Raw genomic sequence first — 22,904 nt, 5'->3', positions numbered from 1 at the left:
CTAAAAGAAATAGTCATGTTGAATGTAACTTTTTGGTAGAGGGCTGTTATTTCGAAAGTGAAGTAGATAAAAAATGTGATTTTCCAGGAGCCAAGAACAGATTTATTTCCATATGTGGCAAAAACTACTCAGTCACACCAATGAAGATACATGCAGTCTATGAAAGAATTTATGAAGAAGGGAACTAATGTTTCCATTTCATCCACTGCTATTGTGTGGGTTCAAATTAATAAGTAAGTGGGCGGGGGGAGATCTGTTTTGACTGAATATGACTAAGCTAAATAGTTATATGATACATAAAGCTAAATCCTCCCCCACTTTGAGGTTGAAATGACCATCAGGGGAAAACAGATCTTCAGGCCCCAAGAGAGGATGTTGCAGAAGTCCTGGCCCCACTGAAATCTGTGGAGTGTTTGCCGTTGACATGAGTGGAGCTGAGATTTTACTCAGGGTATGATGATTTGGGAAGGGAATTGGCCATTGAAACGTATGGATGTTGTGACTGGCAGGGAACAAGCCCACCAATCACTGGGCTTCTCCAGGGGTTTCACAGCTGCCACCACTGCTCCAAAGCATTGCCATGCGATATGCCATATACATACATAGACCTTCTCCATGGTGTTGAAATGCCACAGAAGGCAAGCTACTTCTACTTTTACAGTGGTTTAGTTATAATTTCAGATTGTCTTGAGGTGGTATACATCACACAGAGCTGCTATTCCCCCTGGCTGCTTCCTATCCCCTCGCTCCACTCCACTATTGCTGAGTGGAACACGTCCACAGTGCAATGGGAGAGGCAGCTTCCTGGGGTGGCTGTGAAAAGGAAGACACCCTCCACACACTTTCCCATGCCCAGATCCCTTCACAGGTACTGAACCATTCAATTCTCTCCAAGCTGTGTGAGCAGAGGGGAACCCATAGCTTACAAGGAATATTTCTTCAGGTATTTGTATTACTATAGCACCAAGAAATGTGAAAGATCCTTTACAGCACATCCTTCTCCTGTTACCAGCCTCGAAGCTCAACATGTTTCATCTCAAAAGGAAACTTTACAAATGGCTGATTGCAATTTTTGCTATATTATGTGGCGAACTGTTGTTTGCAATGGGTATCTCTGTTAACTGTAATATTCGTATGACACCTCAGAAATCCAGAGTGGATACATTCGTGTAACAACTTTTGTATCTCTTGAGAGTGGATAAACTTTAGAGAAGCATATACATAAATTTGTTTTTTCTGTCTTTTTGTTTAGTGTTTCTGATAACATTGTTCTCACAAATGTCACTGCACTTTTATCAAAAACTATTTAACAGAAAAAATGCTTCACAGACATTCCTCCCTATCCACTTTTTAAACATATATGGGCTAAATGTTTTACTCCCCAGTTGAATTTTTGATGAATGGTTGATTTTAATAGACATTTTGATAGAGAAGTGAATTTTGTCAGTTATATTAGTTATATCTGCACCTGAATATTTCTGACATTGTTTATATATTAAAACTGTAAAAGTTCAATAATGGTTGCATCTGACAAAACACATTAGGATGTGAATGAAAAGTATTTTCTCTTGTATTCGTCTTCTGTGTACACTAAAAAAATCTATATTCAAGTTGGTACACATAAATAAATTAGTCAACTGTGTATGGAAAATAAGTGTTAAAGACTCCAGAGAGGGGTATTGCAGGTTCCTGTGCATAACTTTCCATTGAAAATGCCCCCTTTTTCAGATTGCAGTATCCTCACACATGTTCTTAAGATGGGCACATCATGGAAAGAATCTAGCATCAAAAAAATGCCTTCCCCCAATATGGTCTATGCCTTAGAGCTCTGCAAAACTCTCTACTGGTCTAAATGGCTCATGTTATAATTGTAATGGAATTTAAAAGAACAGATTTTAAGAGTAATAAATATCTCAGATAAAATCTTAACCACTGCATGCTGAGAGGTCTTATCAGTATGTGTTCCTTATATCAATTATTTATAGACTTGGCATTTCATACCTGGAAAAAAAGATGCTGGAATGTGGAGTTTAATAGCTGTACTAAACATTTTTGGAAGAGTTCATTACATGTTAGAATAACTCTCATTCCTGGAAAAATATTCCAGTTTTTCTACAAGGAATGAAGAGCACAGATCTGACACTGTTCCAGCAACTGCAAAATCTTTATTGATATATTCTTCTCACTTTTGCAAAGTGGTGGACCCAATCTAAGGACTAATAATTTGATCATCTTAATTATCAGATACAAAGAACAAGATGTGCATGAAGATATGTTACCTTTCCTTTCAGATATAAACGAATGTGATGCCAACAACCCATGTGCACAACAATGCTACAATATACTTGGTTCTTTTATCTGTCAGTGTAATCCGGGATTTGAGTTAAGCAGTGACAGAATCAACTGTGAAGGTAAACTACGCTTTATACATAATGTCATAATAGAAAGATGATAGTACATGATAACTGCCATTTTCCTGATTCTGCATTTTTTCTGAGAAGTTATTCTGTGAATTAAGAGGTATGGGGTGGTTCTAGTCAGACTGAGGTCTGGCATCCCTATTAGTGGCCATAAAATTTGCAGCCATAAAATTTGACATATTTTTGCACCTGCCAGAATGAATTGCAGGCACAAGTGTGAGTAGTTGTACCTATATTCAGGTAGGTAGAGATGCTGCTACTCAGATGTGTACTCACAATTCAGTTGCAAACACAAAATTGCATACACACATTTTTCAGGCAACACCTGGGTTGGGGGACACACTTCTGAAAACTTACTCCTGAAACTAACTTGAATGGTGTTTGATCTAATACAGATGATCATGACAAACTAGAAATGAAGGCAAACCTAAACAAGGATAACTTTGTGTGGTGTAAAATTGCTCTAAACAAATCCTCTTACATTTGTCATTCTAAAGAAGAGACAGTTGTGCCTTTGAGTTGCTTTTATGCAAGTGGATGTCCAAACAGCATACATCTCCTGACGATTATACAATCAGCACTTAATTTTCTCTGTCCGAGCCCCACTGGATCATAGGGAGCAGGAGCAAGCCTTAGACATGATGTCTCCAAAGAGCTCCCAGTTCAAGAGTAAAAGACTAAGCTCAGGTCTCCAATATGATAAAACACATTATGCTAATGTCAAGACACCCCCTAATTCTACTGATTCATCTATTTTTTCAGAAATATCACATAAGTTGTTAAATAAAATTAAATTCCATCCTAAATTGCTTTTACTGACAGCTAATCAGTTAGGGAAAGCTACGGAAGCCAGAAGAGAATAGGATGCAGCCAATACTATTTGAAGGGAGAAAATGATCCTTATCCTCTTCTCAAGAGCAGTTCACACTGACTACACTGGGAGTTGCATACATATGTCAGGGCAAAATATTTTCCCTGAACTAATAACCAAAGTGGTCAATGCTTTGATCAAGGTTTGGGGGGGGGAACCACCCACATTTTGGAACACTAAAAAATGACTTTCTAAAATTATTTTCCCAAACCTGTTCTGAACACTTTGTCATTTAATCTCTGTTTCCTAGAGTATATTTCTTAAAAATCTGATCTTTAGAGAGAGTTACATATACCCAGTAGAATTAGCTTTTTTGGTGACAACTTTAAGTTGCTTAAGCGTAGCGCATTCATTTCAGATTATGGAGAACTTCCTTCTTTCAGACTGGATATATTTTACTTCTGTTAAAGCTAATGTGTAGTAATTGTAAATTAATATATTAATACTTTCTGTGAGAAGACAGGTTTTTAAGACAATAAGACTATGACGTGATTGGAATAACAGAGACTTGGTGGGATAACTCACATGACTGGAGTACAGTCATGGATGGTTATAAACTGTTCAGGAAGGACAGGCAGGGCAGAAAAGGTGGGGGAGTGGCACTGTATGTAAGGGAGCAGTATGACTGCTCAGAGCTCCGGTACGAAACTGTGGAAAAACCTGAGTGTCTCTGGATTAAGTTTAGAAGTGTGTGCAACAAGAGTGATGTAGTGGTGGGAGTCTGCTATAGACCACCGGACCAGGGGGATGAGGTGGATGAGGCTTTCTTCCGGCAACTCGCGGAAGCTACTAGATCGCATGCCCTGATTCTCATGGGTGACTTTAATTTTCCTGACATCTGCTGGGAGAGCAATACAGCGGTGCATAGACAATCCAGGAAGTTTTTGGAAAGCGCAGGGGACAATTTCCTGGCGCAAGTGCTAGGGGAGCCAACTAGGGGGGGCGCTTTTCTTGACCTGCTGCTCACAAACCGGGTAGAATTAGTGGGGGAAGCAAAAGTGGATGGGAATCTGGGAGGCAGTGACCATGAGTTGGTTGAGTTCAGGATCCTGACGCAGGGAAGAAAGGTAAGCAGCAGGATACGGACCCTGGACTTCAGGAAAACAGACTTCGACTCCCTCAGGGAACAGATGGCCAGGATCCCCTGGGGGACTAACATGAAGGGGAAGGGAGTCCAGGAGAGCTGGCTGTATTTCAAGGAATCCCTGTTGAGGTTACAGGGACAAACCATCCCAATGAGTCGAAAGAATAGTAAATATGGCAGGCGACCAGCTTGGCTTAATGGTGAAATCCTAGCAGATCTTAAACATAAAAAAGAAGCTTACAAGAAGTGGAAGGTTGGACATATGACCAGGGAAGAGTATAAAAATATTGCTCGGGCATGTAGGAAAGATATCAGGAGGGCCAAATCGCACCTGGAGCTGCAGCTAGCAAGAGATGTCAAGAGTAACAAGAAGGGTTTCTTCAGGTAAGTTGGCAACAAGAAGAAAGTCAAGGAAAGTGTGGGCCCCTTACTGAATGAGGGAGGCAACCTAGTGACAGAGGATGTGGAAAAAGCTAATGTACTCAATGCTTTTTTTGCCTCTGTTTTCACTAACAAGGTCAGCTCCCAGACTGCTGCGCTGGGCATCACAAAATGGGGAAGAGATGGCCAGCCCTCTGTGGAGATAGAGGTGGTTAGGGACTATTTAGAAAAGCTGGACGTGCACAAGTCCATGGGGCCGGACGAGTTGCATCCGAGAGTGCTGAAGGAATTGGCGGCTGTGATTGCAGAGCCCTTGGCCATTATCTTTGAAAACTCGTGGCGAACGGGGGAAGTCCCGGATGACTGGAAAAAGGCTAATGTAGTGCCAATCTTTAAAAAAGGGAAGGAGGAGGATCCTGGGAACTACAGGCCAGTCAGCCTCACCTCAGTCCCTGGAAAAATCATGGAGCAGGTCCTCAAAGAATCAATCCTGAAGCACTTACATGAGAGGAAAGTGATCAGGAACAGTCAGCATGGATTCACCAAGGGAAGGTCATGCCTGACTAATCTAATTGCCTTTTATGATGAGATTACTGGTTCTGTGGATGAAGGGAAAGCAGTGGATGTATTGTTTCTTGACTTTAGCAAAGCTTTTGACACGGTCTCCCACAGTATTCTTGTCAGCAAATTAAGGACGTATGGGCTGGATGAATGCACTATAAGGTGGGTAGAAAGCTGGCTAGATTGTCGGGCTCAACGGGTAGTGATCAATGGCTCCATGTCTAGTTGGCAGCCGGTGTCAAGTGGAGTGCCCCAGGGGTCGGTCCTGGGGCCGGTTTTGTTCAATATCTTCATAAATGATCTGGAGGATGGTGTGGATTGCACTCTCAGCAAATTTGCGGATGATACTAAACTGGGAGGAGTGGTAGATACGCTGGAGGGGAGGGATAGGATACAGAAGGACCTAGACAAATTGGAGGTTTGGGCCAAAAGAAATCTGATGAGGTTCAATAAGGATAAGTGCAGGGTCCTACACTTAGGATGGAAGAATCCAATGCACCGCTACAGACTAGGGACCGAATGGCTAGGCAGCAGTTCTGCGGAAAAGGACCTAGGGGTGACAGTGGACGAGAAGCTGGATATGAGTCAGCAGTGTGCCCTTGTTGCCAAGAAGGCCAATGGCATTTTGGGATGTATAAGTAGGGGCATAGCGAGCAGATCGAGGGACGTGATCGTTCCCCTCTATTCGACACTGGTGAGGCCTCATCTGGAGTACTGTGTCCAGTTTTGGGCCCCACACTACAAGAAGGATGTGGATAAATTGGAGAGAGTCCAGCGAAGGGCAACAAAAATGATTAGGGGTCTAGAGCACATGACTTATGAGGAGAGGCTGAGGGAGCTGGGATTGTTTAGTCTGCAGAAGAGAAGAATGAGGGGGGATTTGACAGCTGCTTTCAACTACCTGAAAGGGGGTTCCAAAGAGGATGGCTCTAGACTGTTCTCAATGGTAGCAGACGACAGAACGAGGAGTAATGGTCTCAAGTTGCAATGGGGGAGGTTTAGATTGGATATTAGGAAAAACTTTTTCACTAAGAGGGTGGTGAAACACTGGAATGCATTACCTAGGGAGGTGGTAGAATCTCCTTCCTTAGAGGTTTTTAAGGTCAGGCTTGACAAAGCCCTGGCTGGGATGATTTAACTGGGAATTGGTCCTGCTTCGAGCAGGGGGTTGGACTAGATGACCTTCTGGGGTCCCTTCCAACCCTGATATTCTATGATTCTATGATTCTAAGTTCAAGCTATTTTGCTGTTCTCCAGATATTGATGAATGCAGAACTTCAAGTTACATATGCCAGTATCAGTGTGTCAATGAGCCTGGGAAATTTTCATGCATCTGCCCTGAGGGATACCAGGTGGTAGGAGCTAGAACATGTCAAGGTAAGTGAACTGATTTTAACATTTTAAAGTACTGCAATAGTGTATGTGTGTATCTTTTGTAACAGGATTACCCATATACTAGAGTAAGAAAGGGTACAACATTGCTTGACAATTGCCACATAATTTACATGAGTTACATTTTTTTAAAAATTCTGATCTCTCTCTTGGAATTTTTATGATTTCAGAACAAAATTTTCAAACAAGGGTGTGTAGTAAATTTAGACCCCTACATCCATAGTTAGGCACTTAAACAAGCAGCCTGATACAGAGAGAGATGAGTACCTCTGAGAATCAAGCCAGTTGTTCAGGTATTGTGACGGGACAAGACCAGATGGCTATAGAAAAGTAGTGGGAGATAGATATATTAGCTCCCAGCTAAACAAATCCCTGGTACCAGGATAAGCGAAATGGCAGCTGCTCCAGGTCAATTAAGACACCTGGGGCCAATTAAGAACTTTCCAGAAGGCAGGGAGAACGCTAGGTTGACTGGGACACCTGAAGCCAATCAGGGGCTGGCTGAAACTAGTTAAAAGCCTCCCAGTCAGTCAGGTGGGTGTGCATGTCAGGAGCTGTGGAAGGAAGTTGTGCTATTGGAGAGGCTGAGTAGTACACACCATATCAGACACAAGGAAGGAGGCCCTGAGGTAAGGGTGAAGTGGAGCTTGAGGAAGTGAGGGCTGCTGTGGGGGAAGTAGCCCAGGGAATTGTACATGTCATGTTTCTAAAAGGTCAGCTACCATAGCTGATACTATTAGGGTCCCTGGGCTGGAGCTTGGCGTAGAGGGTGGGCCCGGGCTCCCCCCGGCTTTGCCCCCAATTAATCACTGAGACTGGGAGACAACAGAGACTGTGCAAGGAAGGATAGCTTCTCCTCACCTCCCTCGCTGGCTTATGATGAAAATGGCTCAATAGACTGTGACCCTTGTCTCTACAGAGAGAAGGGTTACATAGAGCCTCTGAGGCTAGCAAAATCTGCCAGGAAACGCGGGACCCACGGAGGCAAGGACAGAGCTTTTCACAACTGGTGTCAGGAGTGGGATTTCGTTCACAGCGTGGTGGAAGAAAGAGGTTTTTTTAAAAAAAAAGTGCACTGGGGTTTTGGATTGTTGGTTTGTTTGTTTGCTTTGTACGACAGTGGAGGAGGTGGTAAGAGCTCTGGTACAAGCCATGGCAGCCCAACAGGAGGCCACCCGGGTTCAGGCAATGGCACAGCAGGAGTCTATGCAGCTACAGCAGGAAACCAATCAATTATTGATGAGCCAGGTGCCCCAAGATCGTGCCCTCTTGAGAGAGGTGGTGGACTAGCTGAAGATCCTCACCACCCAGGCCCGGGGGTCTGACAGGACGCGAACCCTGAGGGCCACTGGTTGTCTGCCAAAGATGACGTCAAGAGATGACATAGAGGCATATCTCCTCTCATTCAAAAGGACTGCTCAGCGTGAGGCGTGGCCCCAGGAGCAGTGGGCCAGCATTCTCACCCCTTTTTTTGTGTGGAGAGGCCCAGAAGACCTACTTTGACTTGCCTCCCGCGGATGCCACTGACTATACCCATCTGAAGGCAGAGATCCTAGCACGATCGGGGTAACGGCAGCGGTGAGGGCCCAGAGGTTCCATGAGTGGAAATACCAGGAGAACAAACCCCCGAGGTCCCAGCTATTCGACCTCATATACCTCGCATGGAAGTGATTACAGCCCGAGGTGTGCAGGCTGGAGGAGATTTTGGAGACCCTGGTCATAGACCATTACATGGGGGGACTGCCGCCAGATCTCCGCAAATGGGTAGGCCAGAACAATCCGTCCACGTACGATGAGATGATCACACTGGTAGAAAGACGGATGACAGCCAGGGAACTGACCCGACTACCCAAGGAAGGCCCCTTTCGAAGCAAGCACCCGACCCCAACCCTGGAAGGTTGGGCAGCCAAACCCCCGGGGAGTCCTAGGTGGAAGAAGGGGGGGGCGAAAACCAGCAGGGACCCCAGAAGGAAGGGATTGGCCTGAGCCGGGGGAACCCCGGAACTAAATCCGAACCCCCGGGATAGGGGAATGATTAAAGGCAATTATAGATGTTATGCATGTGGGGAGTGGGGACACATAGCAGCACAGTGTCCCAGCACCAAGGAGCCTATGCAATGTAACTTGGGGGATTGGGAGGTCCCATGCTCCCTTATCCACCTCGCGGGGGGTTGCATTAGCCCCACATAATTACACCAGGCCAGTGAGGATAAATGGAGCAGACTACAGTGCTTGTGGACTCTGGGAGTGCTATCACCCTCATATCGGGTAAGCTGGTAAAAAGTAGTCAGCTGCTACAAGCTAAACACGTAGCAGTGACGTGTGTGCATGGGGCCATGAGCCATTACCCCACCATCCCAGTGGAGATAGAGGTTCAGGGAAACCCCATTGAGGTGACCGTGGGCATAGTTCCTAAACTCCCATATCCTATAGTCATTGGGAGGAACTATCCAGGATTTGATAATTTACTCCCCCCGGAGAGGCTGGAGGGAGGTGGGGACCCTGAGGACAGCGACTCGTCACCGGGGGAATGTCAACCCCCGATGTTCGCTGAGATTTCTCAGGATCTGTTCTCAGCCCCCCGAAAGACCCGGAAGACAAATAAAGAGAGGAAGGCCGCGAAGGCCTTGGGAACCCGGATCCTGACCCAGGGCCAGGAGACCTCCCTAGTAGGCAGATGGACGCGAGCAGCCAACAGAGAAACTTCCACCACAGAAGGTGAGCCAGAGGCTGCCCCCGCCATGATGGCGGCAAGCCGTTGGAAGAAGCAGAAGCCGGCCCCTGGGAGCTTGGGCAGGTTAGTCCCGGGAGAGAGATTTTTGGGCAGGACCAGGTGGAGGACCCCAGATATGATAACGCCAGGAAAGAGGTGGCAGAGATCGATGGGATACCCGTGGATGGGAAGGTCCAGGGTCCCGGACCTTACTTTATAGCGAAGAAAGATCTCCTATACCGCGTGGTGCAAATGCAGGAGCAAGAGATACAACAACTTCTGGTGCCACAAAAACATCAAAAAGCCTTATTGAGTCTCGCCCACAGTCACCTGTTTGGAGGACACCTAGGGGTAGAGAAAACCCAGGCACAGATCCTGCGGAGGTTCTTCTGGCCAGGAGTACATGAAGATGTCCGGCGATACTGCACCTCTTGTCCGGAGTGTCAGTTACATAGCCCTTGCCCACACTTGCAGGCTCCTTTGATACCTCTTCCAATAATAGAGGTTCCTTTCGAACGGATAGCCGTGGATCTGGTAGGGCCCCTAGAGAAGACAGCTCGGGGCCACCAACATGTGCTTGTTGTACTGGACTATGCAACCCGGGTACCCGGAAGCTATTCCCCTACGCAACACAGCTTCCAAGACCATAGCTAAGGAGCTAGTACAGATCTTTGTCCGGGTTGGGCTACCCAAGGAGATATTGACTGATCAAGGGGCACCTTCCATGTCCAAGTTGATGAAAGATCTCTGTTCATTGCTCCACGTACAAGCCCTACGGACCTCTGTATACCACCCGCAAACAGATGACCTTGTGGAAAGGTTCAATAGGACCCTCAAGGCCATGATCAGGAAAGTGGTGAGCCGGGATGGGAAAGATTGGGATACCCTATTGCCTTATCTCATGTTCGCCATCCGGGAGGTTCCACAAGCCTCCACGGGTTTCTCTCCATTCGAACTACCATATGGGCGCTACCCTTGGGGCATATTGGATATAGCCAGAGAGGCCTGGGAAGAGGAGTCAAATCCCGGAAGGAATATAGTTGAGCATGTACTGCAGATGAGAGATCAGAAAGCCCAAGTTACGCCCGTTGTACAGGAACACTTGGAGAGAGCACAGGAGACCCAACAAACCCATTATAATCACCAAGCGAAGCTTCGACGGTTCCAACCAGGGGATCGGGTAATGGTACTGGTGCCCACGGCAGAAAGTAAACTGTTGGCCCAGTGGCAGGGACCCTATGAAGTAATCGAAGCTGTGGGAGAGGTGAACTATCAGGTGCGGCAGCCAGGCCGCCACAAATCGGAGCAAATTTACCACATCAATCTTCTAAAACCTTGGCACAATTGAGAGGCATGCTTAGTCATGCAGGAGACCCTTCCCCAGGAGGATAACTTACACGAGCAAGTAAGGATATCATCCAACTTGACACCGATCCAAAAGATCGAGGCAGCCGACATGATTAATCGCAACCGAGATGCATTCTCTACAAAACCAGGACGGACGACTGAGACCTATCACCATATCCGCACGATCCCCGGAGCCAAGGTAACATTGAGACCCTACCGAATCCCAGCAGCCAAAAGAGAAGAAATCAAGGCTGAAGTAAAGAAAATGTTAGAATTAGGGGTTATTGAAGAATCTTACAGTCCGTGGCCCAGTCCAATTGTTCTAGTGCCTAAACCTGATGGTGCCATGAGATTCTGTAATGACTTTCGCCAACTGAATGAAATATCCCAGTTTGATGCATACCCCATACCACGCATCGACGAACTGGTTGATCGACTGGGTAGTGCCTGATTCTTGACTACACTGGATCTGACAAAAGGGTACTGGCAGATTCCTCTGACCAAAGAAGTTAAAGAAAAGACAGCAGTCTCCACCCTGGATGGTTATTCCAGTACACCGTCCTCCCTTTTGGGCTACATGGGGCCCCAGCCACATTCCAGCACCTCATGGATAAGCTGCTGTGCCCCCATACTAGTTATGCAGCTGCATACCTGGATGATGTCATCATCCAGATGCCAGACTGGGGAACCCACTTGGAGAAAGTTGAGGCAGTACTGCGCACCTTAAGGCGGGATGGCCTCACTGCTAATCCCGCTAAATGTGCCATAGGGCTAGCAGAGGCTAGGTATCTCGGATATATTGTGGGAAGGGGCATAGTGAAGCCCCAAACGAATAAGCTAGAGGCAATTCAAAACTGGCCCCAGCCGACCCGAAAGAAGCAGGTCCGTGCGTTCCTAGGCGTGGTAGGTTACTACCGATGTTTTATTCCCCACTTCGCCACTAGGGCAAGTCCCCTAATGGACCTGGTGAAGGCCCGAGGTCCAGACATGGTAAAGTGGACCGACGCAGCAGAGGGGGCATTCACAGACCTTCGGACGGCCCTCTGTAATGACCCCGTACTCATAGCCCCGGACTTTAACAGGGAATTTATTTTACAAACAGACGCTTCCGAGGTGGGGTTGGGGGCAGTTCTGTCACAAATGGTGGGAGAAGAGTAACACCCGATCCTCTGCCTAAGCAGAAAGCTTCTCCCAAGAGAACATGAATATGTAGTAGTCGAGAGAGAATGCCTTGCTGTCAAATGGGCTATGGAGACACTGCATTATTACCTCTTAGGCTGGCGATTTACTCTTGTGACGGACCATGCACCCCTCCAGTGGATGGAGTGGAATAAGGAAAAGAATGCAAGGGTCACCAGGTGGTTCTTATCCCTCCAACCATTCCAGTTCCGCACAGGCACAGGGCTGGATGCCACCATGGCAAAGCTGATGGTCTGTCACGAGCATGCTGCCTGGCGTCCCAAGTTGCCCAATTCTATGGTGTTGAGCAGAGGGGGGCGATATGTGACGGGGCAAGGCCAGATGGTTATAGAAAAGTAGTGGGAGATAGATATATTAGCTCCCGGCTAAACAAATCCCTGGTACCAGGATAAGTGAAATGGCCGCTGCTCCAGGTCAATTAAGACACCTGGGGCCAATTAAGAACTTTCCAGAAGGCAGGGAGAATGCTAGGTTGACTGGGACACCTGAAGCCAATCAGAGGCTGGCTGAAACTAGTTAAAAGCCTCCTAGTCAGTCAGGTGGGTGGGCAGGTCAGGAGCTGTGGAAGGAAGTTGTGCTATTGGAGAGGCTGAGTAGTACACACCATATCAGACACAAGGAAGGAGGCCCTGAGGTAAGGGTGAAGTGGAGCTTGAGGAAGTGAGGGCTGCTGTGGGGGAAGTAGCCCAGGGAATTGTACATGTCATGTTTCTAAAAGGTCAGCTACCATAGCTGATACTATTAGGGTCCCTGGGCTGGAGCTTGGAGTAGAGGGTGGGCCCGGGCTCCCCCCCGGCTTTGCCCCCGATTAATCACTGAGACTGGGAGACAACAGAGACTGTGCAAGGAAGGATAGCTTCTCCTCACCTCCCTCGCTGGCTTATGATGAAAATGGCTCAATAGACTGTGACCCTTGTCTCTAGAGAGAAGGGTTACGTAGAGGGTCACAGTGAGCCTCTGAGGCTAGTGAAATCCACCAGGAAACGTGGGACCCACGGAGGCAAGGACAGAGCTTTGTCTCAGTATCTAAATATGGATTTACATCAACTGTTTCATTTTACATAGACTCCTAAGTCTCATCACACCACAAGTGAAAGACAACTGTACTTTCCAATAACAGAAAAAAGGTGTGACAATTTTTCAAAAGCATATTGACTGTATGGTATATTTATAAAACAAATGTACTCATATCAACATTCAAATCAGTTTTCTTTCCCTTCCTCTACTACAGGCCAGATGGGGCTTATGTTAAATACAAGAAGTGATCTCTCACCTCGGCAAGTAGTCTGTATTGTCAAATCAAACAAACAGCACAGTATACTAATTACAAGAGCTGTACTTTATATAAGCCATAAAATTGTTGAAGCAGTCTTGATTTTTAGAATTTAATAATTTTGCAAATTATTCTCAATAAAGAACAAGGAAATAACACCTATGGATTCTGTCACTATTTTGGAGGTTCCGCAGTAACTCCATAACTGAAGTTGTAACTAAGCTTCCGTTCTAAATCTGAATATAACAATTCTTATCTACAAGCTGCCCTCCACCATAAATTTCTCATGCATACTGTCGTCTTAGACTAAGTTGGTTTTGTTTGTTTTTAACTAGAGCTTAAGTTGACAAAATAACTTTTCAGTTTTGTAAGAGTGGGGTTTTTTTAGAAACTCATCTCCTTTAAGAGATTTGGTCTAGAAACTTCAAACATTTCATTCAGTTCTTCTCAAGGATAATGAGTGGTTTTGAGTATTTTGAGGATGGATTGGTGATTAATTTTAGAGGGTTATTTGTTATTATTATTTGGTGTTTTGAAAACTTTGGTATGTCTTGGCAGAAATTATAGATTCAGCTAACCCTTCAGACTTGTGTGATCTCATTTTTGCCACTTTTTAAAAGAAGTCTTGAACATTAATACTGACTACATGAGCAGAAAGTGCACTAGTCATTATTTCCTTAACATCCCCACCTCCTCATAGCCCAGCGTTCCCCTTACCTGCACTTTTTCTGCTCCAGACACTCTCAGCTGCACTCACAGCTGTTCTCCCCTAACTGCAAGCACTCATAGCTCCAGTCAGGAGGGTCAGAGAGTGGTGAAATCTTCACAAACCCACTCACTCCCCTCAAATCCTTGCTCTTTGACATAGCAGCTCCTTCAGCACCACTCTTAGAAGATTCTCCCTGCTTCTCCCAACTCCTCTCTGGTGAGATAGAGCAGGTACTGCTGTGCTTTGCCTTCTGGGACAGGACTTTCACCTTCTGCAAGAGGTGAAAGTATAAGAGGCAGGTGAACACACCCAACCCCATCAGAAAGGTAGAATCTCCATTCCTGTCCCTGATTATTTGAAGCCTTGTGGCATATTTACTTCCCTACCAGTCATGCAAGACAAAGATGACTTGATGTTTAGAATAGGCGGCAATCTACAGATAAATGGGGTTGGCATGGCATACACTGAATGCAAAACATCACAGGAGCCCAGCACAGGGCAGCTGGGCTCCAACGACATTTAGAGAATAAGCTCTGGGCTTGTAGGTATGGGTACAGTGGGGCAGAAAGGCTGGGAGAGAAGAAACGGCAGGCACAGCAAACTGGCAGAACCACTAGAAGGCATATGGGTAGGGGCAGGAGACTAGAAAGTCAAGAAGATAGGTGAGGCTCACTGAGCCAGTTGTGGCCCTGGATTGGTAAAGGGAATGTCAAAACCCCAGTTCACCCCCTGTAAGTCACCCTGTCAGTGCTGGAGCACAGGAACCGTCTCTTCCCCAGAATTAATCTACTACCTTCCTTACTGTCAGTCTACAGAATGTAAGTGCTCTACCAGCTTCAGGTTCAAGAAACCTATGAAAGGAAGGTGGCGGGAGGGAAACCCTGGGTCAGATTTGCACCCATCTGTATTTTAAACGCTTTCTAAAAAACCAAAGGGTATTCTCAGACAAAAAAACTTTAAGAGTTAAAGATGAAAAATATATCAGTTAAATAAAACCTAATTGACAGAATGTTCTATGTATATAAAAATTAAAATAAGCCTTTGAAAGCCAGGCAATGCATAAATGAGGCCCCACAAACTAAGCCTGATCCTCTTCCTTTATTGTTGCCCACCCTTTACCTGTCCACCAGAAATCTTCTAACCACAAATATCTCAACAAACTCTTAATACATCAGTACATTTGTACTCTATAGTATAATTTAATATATTTCTTTAGTCTATTGCAGTGATTCTCAAACTTTTTTTTGCACGGACCACTTGAAAATTGCTGAGGGTCTCGGCGGACCACTTAATGATCTTTCCAAATGTTGCTTGTACTATTACCTAACTATTGTAAAGGGCTTTGGATAAAAGCACTATATAAAAAAGAACTTAACTTTTTTTGTTCTACAAATAAAAGCACACAACTCATATTTTAATATCAGTAGTCTTACCTTTCTAATGCAATGAATGTGCCCTCTCTCCCCTGCTGTGGCAGCCCCCGAGCTGGGGCTGGGAAGGAGTGGGGTCTCTCCCTCTCTCCCCTGCCGTGGCAGCCCCTGAGCTGGGGCTGGGAAGGAGGGCCCTCTCTCCCCAGCAGCCTCAGTCCTGGAGCAGGGGAAAGTCATCACTTTCTCCGGCCGCCACAGCCCTACACATCCCAAATTACCCCCACTCTCTCTTCTCATCCCACTGCCTGCTCTCACCTACCTCTTATTCCCCTCCCCCCCACCATCTCACCTTACAAGTGCATCTTCTCCAGGGTGGGACCTAATTAGCGGATCCAGACCTGCTTGTCTCCACTAACTAGGTGGGTGGCCCTTCTTTCTCTCGTGTGCAGCTGCCCAGGCACACACCTTAGAGGGAACTATCCACGGACCACCTGAATGGAGCTCGCAGACCACTGGTGATCCACAGACCACAGTTTAAGAACCTCTGGTCTACTGGATGTGTTCAGTCAATTTAAACCAAGAGTCAACTCGATAAATACATTCAGTTTCTGCATAGAAGAATCCTACTTCAGAAGGCCTTAGAAGAGAGGTGGGGAGCAGAGGTGTTGGGTTTCCTCAGTGCAGAAGCAGGAGGCATTTTGTTTGTTTTTAAACTAAAACACTCCCTATAGGTTTTTTCATACCAACTTTGCATTCCATCTACATTTACTTAGACTGGAAATTGATATGGTTCCTTCCTTCCTATCTAGATATAAATGAATGTGAGACTGCTAATGAATGCAGAGAGGATGAAATGTGCTGGAATTATCATGGTGGATTTCGTTGTTACCCAAGAAATCCTTGTCAAGAACCTTATGTCCTGACATCTGAGAAGTAAGAAAAACCACACATAGTTTGTAGGATTATCCTTAATAGGCAGCATTGCTAATTACAACTGAAAGAGCATCTTGCTAATTTGCACATGAATGAAGTTTGATCCATTTTTGTTTGTTTTTCAGTCGCTGTGTTTGCCCAGTTTCCAATGCCATTTGTCGAGAGCTGCCATACTCTATTGTGTACAAATACATGAGCATCCGTTCAGACAGAACTGTGCCCTCTGATATCTTCCAAATTCAGGCAACCACTATTTATCCCAATACTATAAACACTTTCCGGATTAAGTCCGGAAATGAAAATGGAGAGTTCTACCTGCGAGTAAGTATTGTAGGGAGGCAGACCAGTGCAAGGGTGCAAAGAGAATTGGGAGATGTGTTGGTACAGCCAAGTGCTACAGTGCTTTGGCTGTTTTTCATAGCCATAAAAACAATTCTGCTCTGTAAAAAATGGTATTTTGGCATCCTATATTTATTGTCTCTCTATAATTTCCCTATTAAATGTGCTCACTTTACAAGTAAAAAGATGTTCTCTTCTATTAGTCCTGCAAACTCAATCTCTGATCTGAGAATCAAGTTGGGTTCTTTTCATCCAGTGCATCATCACTGATAATAAGATTCAGCAAAACAGATTAAGACCTCAGTTATTCCCATGTAAACCCATTGTCTTCAAATTATGTTCCCTTTTATAAGAGGAAGTATTCACTATAATCACCTGGAAAATAAATACAGAGGCAAGTCCTTGATGAAAAAGGAGAGCTATAAAGACTGCTGTGGTCTTCTGAGCTGTAGATGCCCAAATGACCATATGACAACCAAATGGCTAGGAGAAGAATTCTTTGGTACCAGAAAATGAACTATTAGACTGCTGGTTTGGGGAAACTGAGATGTGATTTAGTGACAGTCTATCCTTGGGGCTGAAAGATGCCCTCAGTGTAACGGGTCAAAGCTGATGTTCAATTATGACTCTTATAAGGCAGAGCCATGCTGAGATTGGCAAGGAGGAGGTTCTGCTCTGGGCACAGCATGGTGTCTGTAGGCATTAAGTCCCTGAAAGGGGGAATGAGGGGAGGGCTTCCCCCTTTTGCTTCAGCTGCTTAAATATACCCACCATAGATATCCTAGCATGCAGAGAGGGGTTGCTATCCCTGCCAGAGGTCCAGATGGCACCCCTCTACATCTTGCATTCCCAAGGTCAGCACCCAGGTTATGGCTGTCCTGCATTTGGAGGGGAGAGTTATGAAAGGATTCCTTATGCCTCACTCTGTTCTCCAGTGTATCTGTACTATAGTGGTCACCATTGGCTCTTAGCTTTTAATATATTTTATTTGTATGACATTTCTTTTCTCTATTGTAAAAAGTAAAAATGGCCATAGTCTGGGATCTAATGCTCTAACCTCAGACCAGAGCTGGATTAAGACATTTGCACTATAAATCCATGCCTATGGCCCCAGCTCCTTCAGTCATATGATGAGATCAGAATCTCAGCTTTCATTAAAATATACATATTATGATGGAGTGGTAGCAACGCCGCAGCTAAGGTTGCAGCAAAGGTTTCATTTTGATGGGGTTTGAAGACCTTTATTTTTCAGGAGGATTATAAAAGTTTCAGGAAACAAACCACAGAAATTAGAATTCACTGTGTCAGTTGACCATTTTGTGATGGTTCTCTGTAGACTGGGCTGATGCAAATGGAATAATAAGATGTCAAAAACAACTACTTTTATAAATGTTTGAAAGAGATCTCACCTTTCTTTGGTTCCTTTTGGAAAATTATTTGTAAGCTCCTGAAATCCAATTTTTGCCTCACATATTACCTTACATCTGCTATGTACAATCATCAAACAATCCGGTTTAATATTGTCATGGTTATTTTAGAATGTTAAAATAATGCTTGAGTTATGCATCTGATGATGTCAGAGATAAACCATTTTACAGTGAAGCAGTGTCTGGAGGTAACTAAAGAATGATTTCAGATTTGCCTGAATGAAACAGTTTTATCTTTGCTATTTTTTTTTTTCAGCAAACAAGTGCAATAAGTGCAATGCTTGTACTGGTGAAATCGCTATCAGGACCAAGAGAACATATTGTCGATCTGGAGATGCTGACGGTCAACAGTTTGAACTATCGTACAAGTTCAGTGCTAAGATTAACAATAATAGTGGGACCTTACGCATTTTAGTTATTAACCCTTCACAGGCACCTAAAGCAGCCAAAGAATATTATCTTAAAGAAAGCACTTACTATTTTATTTATAGATTTTGCTTTTTTAAAAAAGATTTATTTAGTAAATCAATATCTATTATTCACACAATATACCTGTAATTCAAAATTAATACATGTGTTCCATATTATAATGTGGATATTGTCACTTTCTGTATAAAGACTAAAGTCTTGCCTTAATTACTGTACTTGGATTAGACAGCTACATATTACACTTTTGTACAAGAAATATATGCTTACAGTATTTTGTAAAACTTCACTTTTCCTAGCCAAGTAGGTCATACAATTAAAAGGTGATCTCCTGTGTTGTTTATAATAGATTTTAAGTTCTAGCACAGTTACACTGAATCTCAAAAAGATAATATAGCATTAATGAAATACAAAATAAAAGCTTTCTGATAGGTTAAAATGTATTTCTTCTTTTTAATTGCCTTGTAAGAAAGGATAAAGGTCAATAAAAAATTATCTCTTTAGACACTTATGCACTATCAAGTTGGTTTTTTAATCTGGTTTGGCATAAATATTTTGCATTAGATGTTTCTTAAGGACCTGATAAATGTAAAGACTTTTAAAATATACCATACAGTAACATGTCATCTTTCCAAGAAAAATGGGATATGATAGAAAAACTTCAACAGTAAGTGAAACTCTCAAAGGAAAATCATCAAACTGAGAAATATTTCTGTATGAATATCAGTACTTGTTTATCAGAATGGTACTACTAGTTTTTGTGTAGAGGGATATTGCATTTCTAGACAGAATTTAAATGCTACTCTTCCAGAAATACAAAATTGTATACCTAGAATTCAGCACATTTGCTTGATTATGTTTTATGCCATATTTTCAAGCAATTGGTCCTAATTCTGTTTTCTATAACTTGGATTTTTGTTTCTCATGTACAGTGTTCATAGTAATTCAAGAATTAATACATTTTCCTTGTAATATGTAAGACCTTCTCTTATTTCTGGTTTAAAATGTAATAGTTTATACTTTGGTGTACAAAGTTTTTTAATAAATAAATCTCTCTCCTACAGTGAGTTATTTAGTCTTTTAAGATATTTTATACTGAATAACTGTAAATTGGCCAGATCCTCAGCTGGTGTGAATCAGCATAGATCCATTGACTTCCATAGTGGTATTTCAATTTACATGCGATTGGCCCAGAAAGTCTTGACCCATGTATTATTTCAATTCATAGAAAACTGAAAGGGGACTATTTTTTGTCATGAACAAGAGTAAAAAGCAAGCTTCCTAACTGCGGTGCAATGTTTTGTATAGATTAAAATATTATGCAAAAGTTGCAACACACTAACACCCAGGGCTAGTTAAATCAAAAAGTCAGAATTACCACAGTATTTCATCTGTAAAATGATTAACAGTAACAGGATGGTATGTGTGCAGCACAGGCTAAAGAATAAGGGGGACATATTCAAGAAAAGGGCAGAATATCAGCTGGGATAACATATTTGTCTGGGGGGCCCCAAAGCTTTGGGATGGGATACCTAATACATACTGAGTTAGATTCTCCCATCCAGCGGAGCTGCACGTGGTGCAAGACCAGAGTTTAAGGTGACTGAAGCAACCTTTACACTCCACCAATCCTGGGGCTGAAAGAGAGCAAGTCTGTTCGCCATCATAAATTAAACAGTCTCAGGATTGCTCTAATTTATGCCCAGCTGCCCACAGTTCCAATGGGCCATTCTGGCAGCCAGAATATACATATAGGTTGCCCTCTTTCACCCATTTCCTCACTGACACTCACTGACAGAAAGCATAGGCTCATTATGGCAAAATTATACCAGTCAGACAGTCCCCTAGGCTGAAGGAGTACTCTAATGCACAGGTAAGCACAGAGCCAAGAAGCCATATTGGACCCTAGGATTGAAACCATTATATCTAGCTCATGTAAATTCCACAAAGCTGTGTATAGTCTGTTAATTAACGTATGGATCCAGAATCCCTTGTGGATGTCACCAATCCACCTGTTGTCTGCATGATGGATTTTTATTTGGGTCTCTGGATTAACAGAAAGAGTCAAAAGTCCATGTAGGTAAATAGATCCCTAATGATTATGCGTCTAATAAGATTCATGTTTATTGACGGTACTGTATGAAATATACTGCACTCATTTTCACATGCTATTTTCACATATAAACATGAAAATAAATGGTGCAGAAGACTATAACCTCCTACTTTTGGCCTAACCATACCCCATCTGGTAGATCTCCAAGTCTCAGCATACTCATATATTTGGCTTAATACACTGCAAGGCAAGATGGAACAACTTTTTGGCACAAAGCATACTCTTAGCCATCACACACGCTGACTATGATTCACATGTATTATATGAGTCCTCCATGTGGTTGGCCTTTTGGTATGTAAAACCAGATAAGAATTTTACTGAGGCTAAAATACAGCTCACTAGTGTGGAGTAGGCTGCTTGCAGCATACCTGTATAGCTTGAGTAATCAGATATGCACAAGCAATTCTCTCTAGGTCTAGGTTCTCTCTTACAAAGCTATAGTAATACCTAAAATGCATTTCAGTGAAAAATCCAATGCAAATTTCCTTTTTTTCCTTCGTGAGCACAGTGCTAAAATGCTTCATGTCTTCTCAGAAATATTGATATTTTCTGTCAAACAGAACTTTAAGTAAACAAGACATAAGGAAATAGAAACCAAGTTCATTCACTTATCCTAGACCACCTGAATGTAATGCAATGGGATTATTTTGTTTGGAAGACTCAAAATAAGAGTTTATTGTTGAATCCTGTTTCCATGACTGCAAGCAGTTGCTTATGTTTTGAATGGCTATACATGTTGCTAACTTTATAATTCTCCTATTAAAATATAGAGCAGCTGCTGCTCTGGTCATATGCTAGGCACATGGAGCCCACCAGGGACAAAGCCCACTGTTAACATGTAGAATTATTTTTAACACGCTCACATTTCTAACACAAATCCTCATCTCAGCAAAATGGCAAGTGTCCATACTTTCCAGCTGGGGGAACACCTGCATAATAGAAACTTCAACTGTGTTACATCTGGTATTTAAACCAATTTTATTTCATCTGGCTAGCAGAATAACTTATCAGCACTAGTGAACAGAAACAGGGCAAAAAGTTAACTGCCTTTTATATTTAGGTAAAGACAGATGTCTAGTTAAGCTGTTTATACTGCATGCATTTCTGTATACGTTAGGAAAAGACAGACCTGTTTAATAAAATGGAGTTGGCATATAGTTGCAAGAGGAAATTTAAGAGCAGAATACAACAGTTCCGTTGTTTTCATCTTTGCATGGAAGAAAAATGAGAACCTGTTTTATACTGGACATGTGTATGTAATGAATAACTTTTAAAAGCAAATTAGCAGTCACAAAAGTGCTCCTTTCCTTAAAACTTCCTATTAATTATCTGAAAATGCATCTCTGTTTGGCAAGAAGAGCCTTTTCCCTATGGTTTTAAACATATAATGGTCTCTGAAAATCAAGCAATAGGCTTACTCTGGCTCATACCAATACGTCCAAAAATGTAAAAATCGTATTTTAATTTATCCCTACTGTCTAGATGCTGTAGGTGAGATAACCCTCCTGTAGGTACCCACAGACCGGTGAGCTCTGTAGATCAAAATAGTGGATTTAGACTTCCCATTTTGTTTATAAATGTGTTTATCTTGTGTCGACTGCTTCCTCTTCACATCCTTTTGGTAAGCCATTGGGGTAACCTAACATTCTGAGCCTGCACTTGATTGCTGTGAGTATCCATAACTCCTCCTGTCTTCAGTGCTCAACACCTCTCATTGCTTCCAGAATCAAGCCCTTTGATAGTAGATTCAGTTCATGGAAGTGTTACTGTAGTATATCATTTTTCATTGTTTAACTGCTGGGTTAGCAGGAAAGTACAATGTTCTCCATGAAGTTGTGTGTGTTACTGACTGAAAGCAAAAGCCCTAGACCCTAATCCTAAACCTGCTCTAGAATGTTTCACTAAAGATGAATGTTTATAAACTGATTATTATTACATACCTTTAATAATAAACAACAGGTTAGAAATTTAGGGCTGCTCTATACGTAGGGTTTATACTGCTTTAACTAAGAACCTGACATAAAGTGGTACAACCTCCTATCATGGATACAGTTATACTAGTATAAAGGTGCTTACCGTTGGTATAGTATATTTCTGTGATGATTCATACCTATTAATAACACCAATAATTAAAACCTGTTTAATTAGTACTGTAAGGCTCTCAGATCACTGGACACAGGTTGTAAGAGAAGTGAAGAGTACATATTCTTAGCTTTATTTTTGTCATTCAGAGTTTATACAGAGTAGCATTTTGGAAAACACCCTCTGCCAACTGGTCTATATAATGTGTGCCTGCTTGCAACCCTAAGACTGCCAGTTATTAACTGCAATGATCCAAAGATACT

General features: G+C 43.2%; 1 protein-coding gene across 3 annotated transcripts in view; it reads left to right on the top strand.

The window, feature by feature from the left end:
• Positions 1 to 19,513, top strand: part of EFEMP1 (EGF containing fibulin extracellular matrix protein 1) — a 98,538-nt gene extending 79,025 nt beyond the window's left edge. For all 3 annotated transcript variants that reach the window (XM_043543873.1, XM_027832209.3, XM_037895964.2), the window contains exons 7-11: positions 2,292 to 2,411; positions 6,575 to 6,694; positions 16,131 to 16,254; positions 16,380 to 16,575; positions 18,277 to 19,513. In XM_043543873.1, the coding sequence (XP_043399808.1) occupies positions 2,292 to 2,411; positions 6,575 to 6,694; positions 16,131 to 16,254; positions 16,380 to 16,575; positions 18,277 to 18,435 (719 nt within the window). In that variant the 3' untranslated portion in view covers positions 18,436 to 19,513. The remainder of the gene's footprint in view (positions 1 to 2,291; positions 2,412 to 6,574; positions 6,695 to 16,130; positions 16,255 to 16,379; positions 16,576 to 18,276) is intronic.
• Positions 19,514 to 22,904: the final 3,391 nt, after the last annotated feature.

This window comes from Chelonia mydas, chromosome 3 (genome assembly GCF_015237465.2).
Source record: "Chelonia mydas isolate rCheMyd1 chromosome 3, rCheMyd1.pri.v2, whole genome shotgun sequence".
NCBI classification, from domain to species: domain Eukaryota; kingdom Metazoa; phylum Chordata; order Testudines; family Cheloniidae; genus Chelonia; species Chelonia mydas.
Note: the sequence above shows the minus strand (reverse complement) of the source record. Positions and strands in the feature narration are given on the sequence as shown.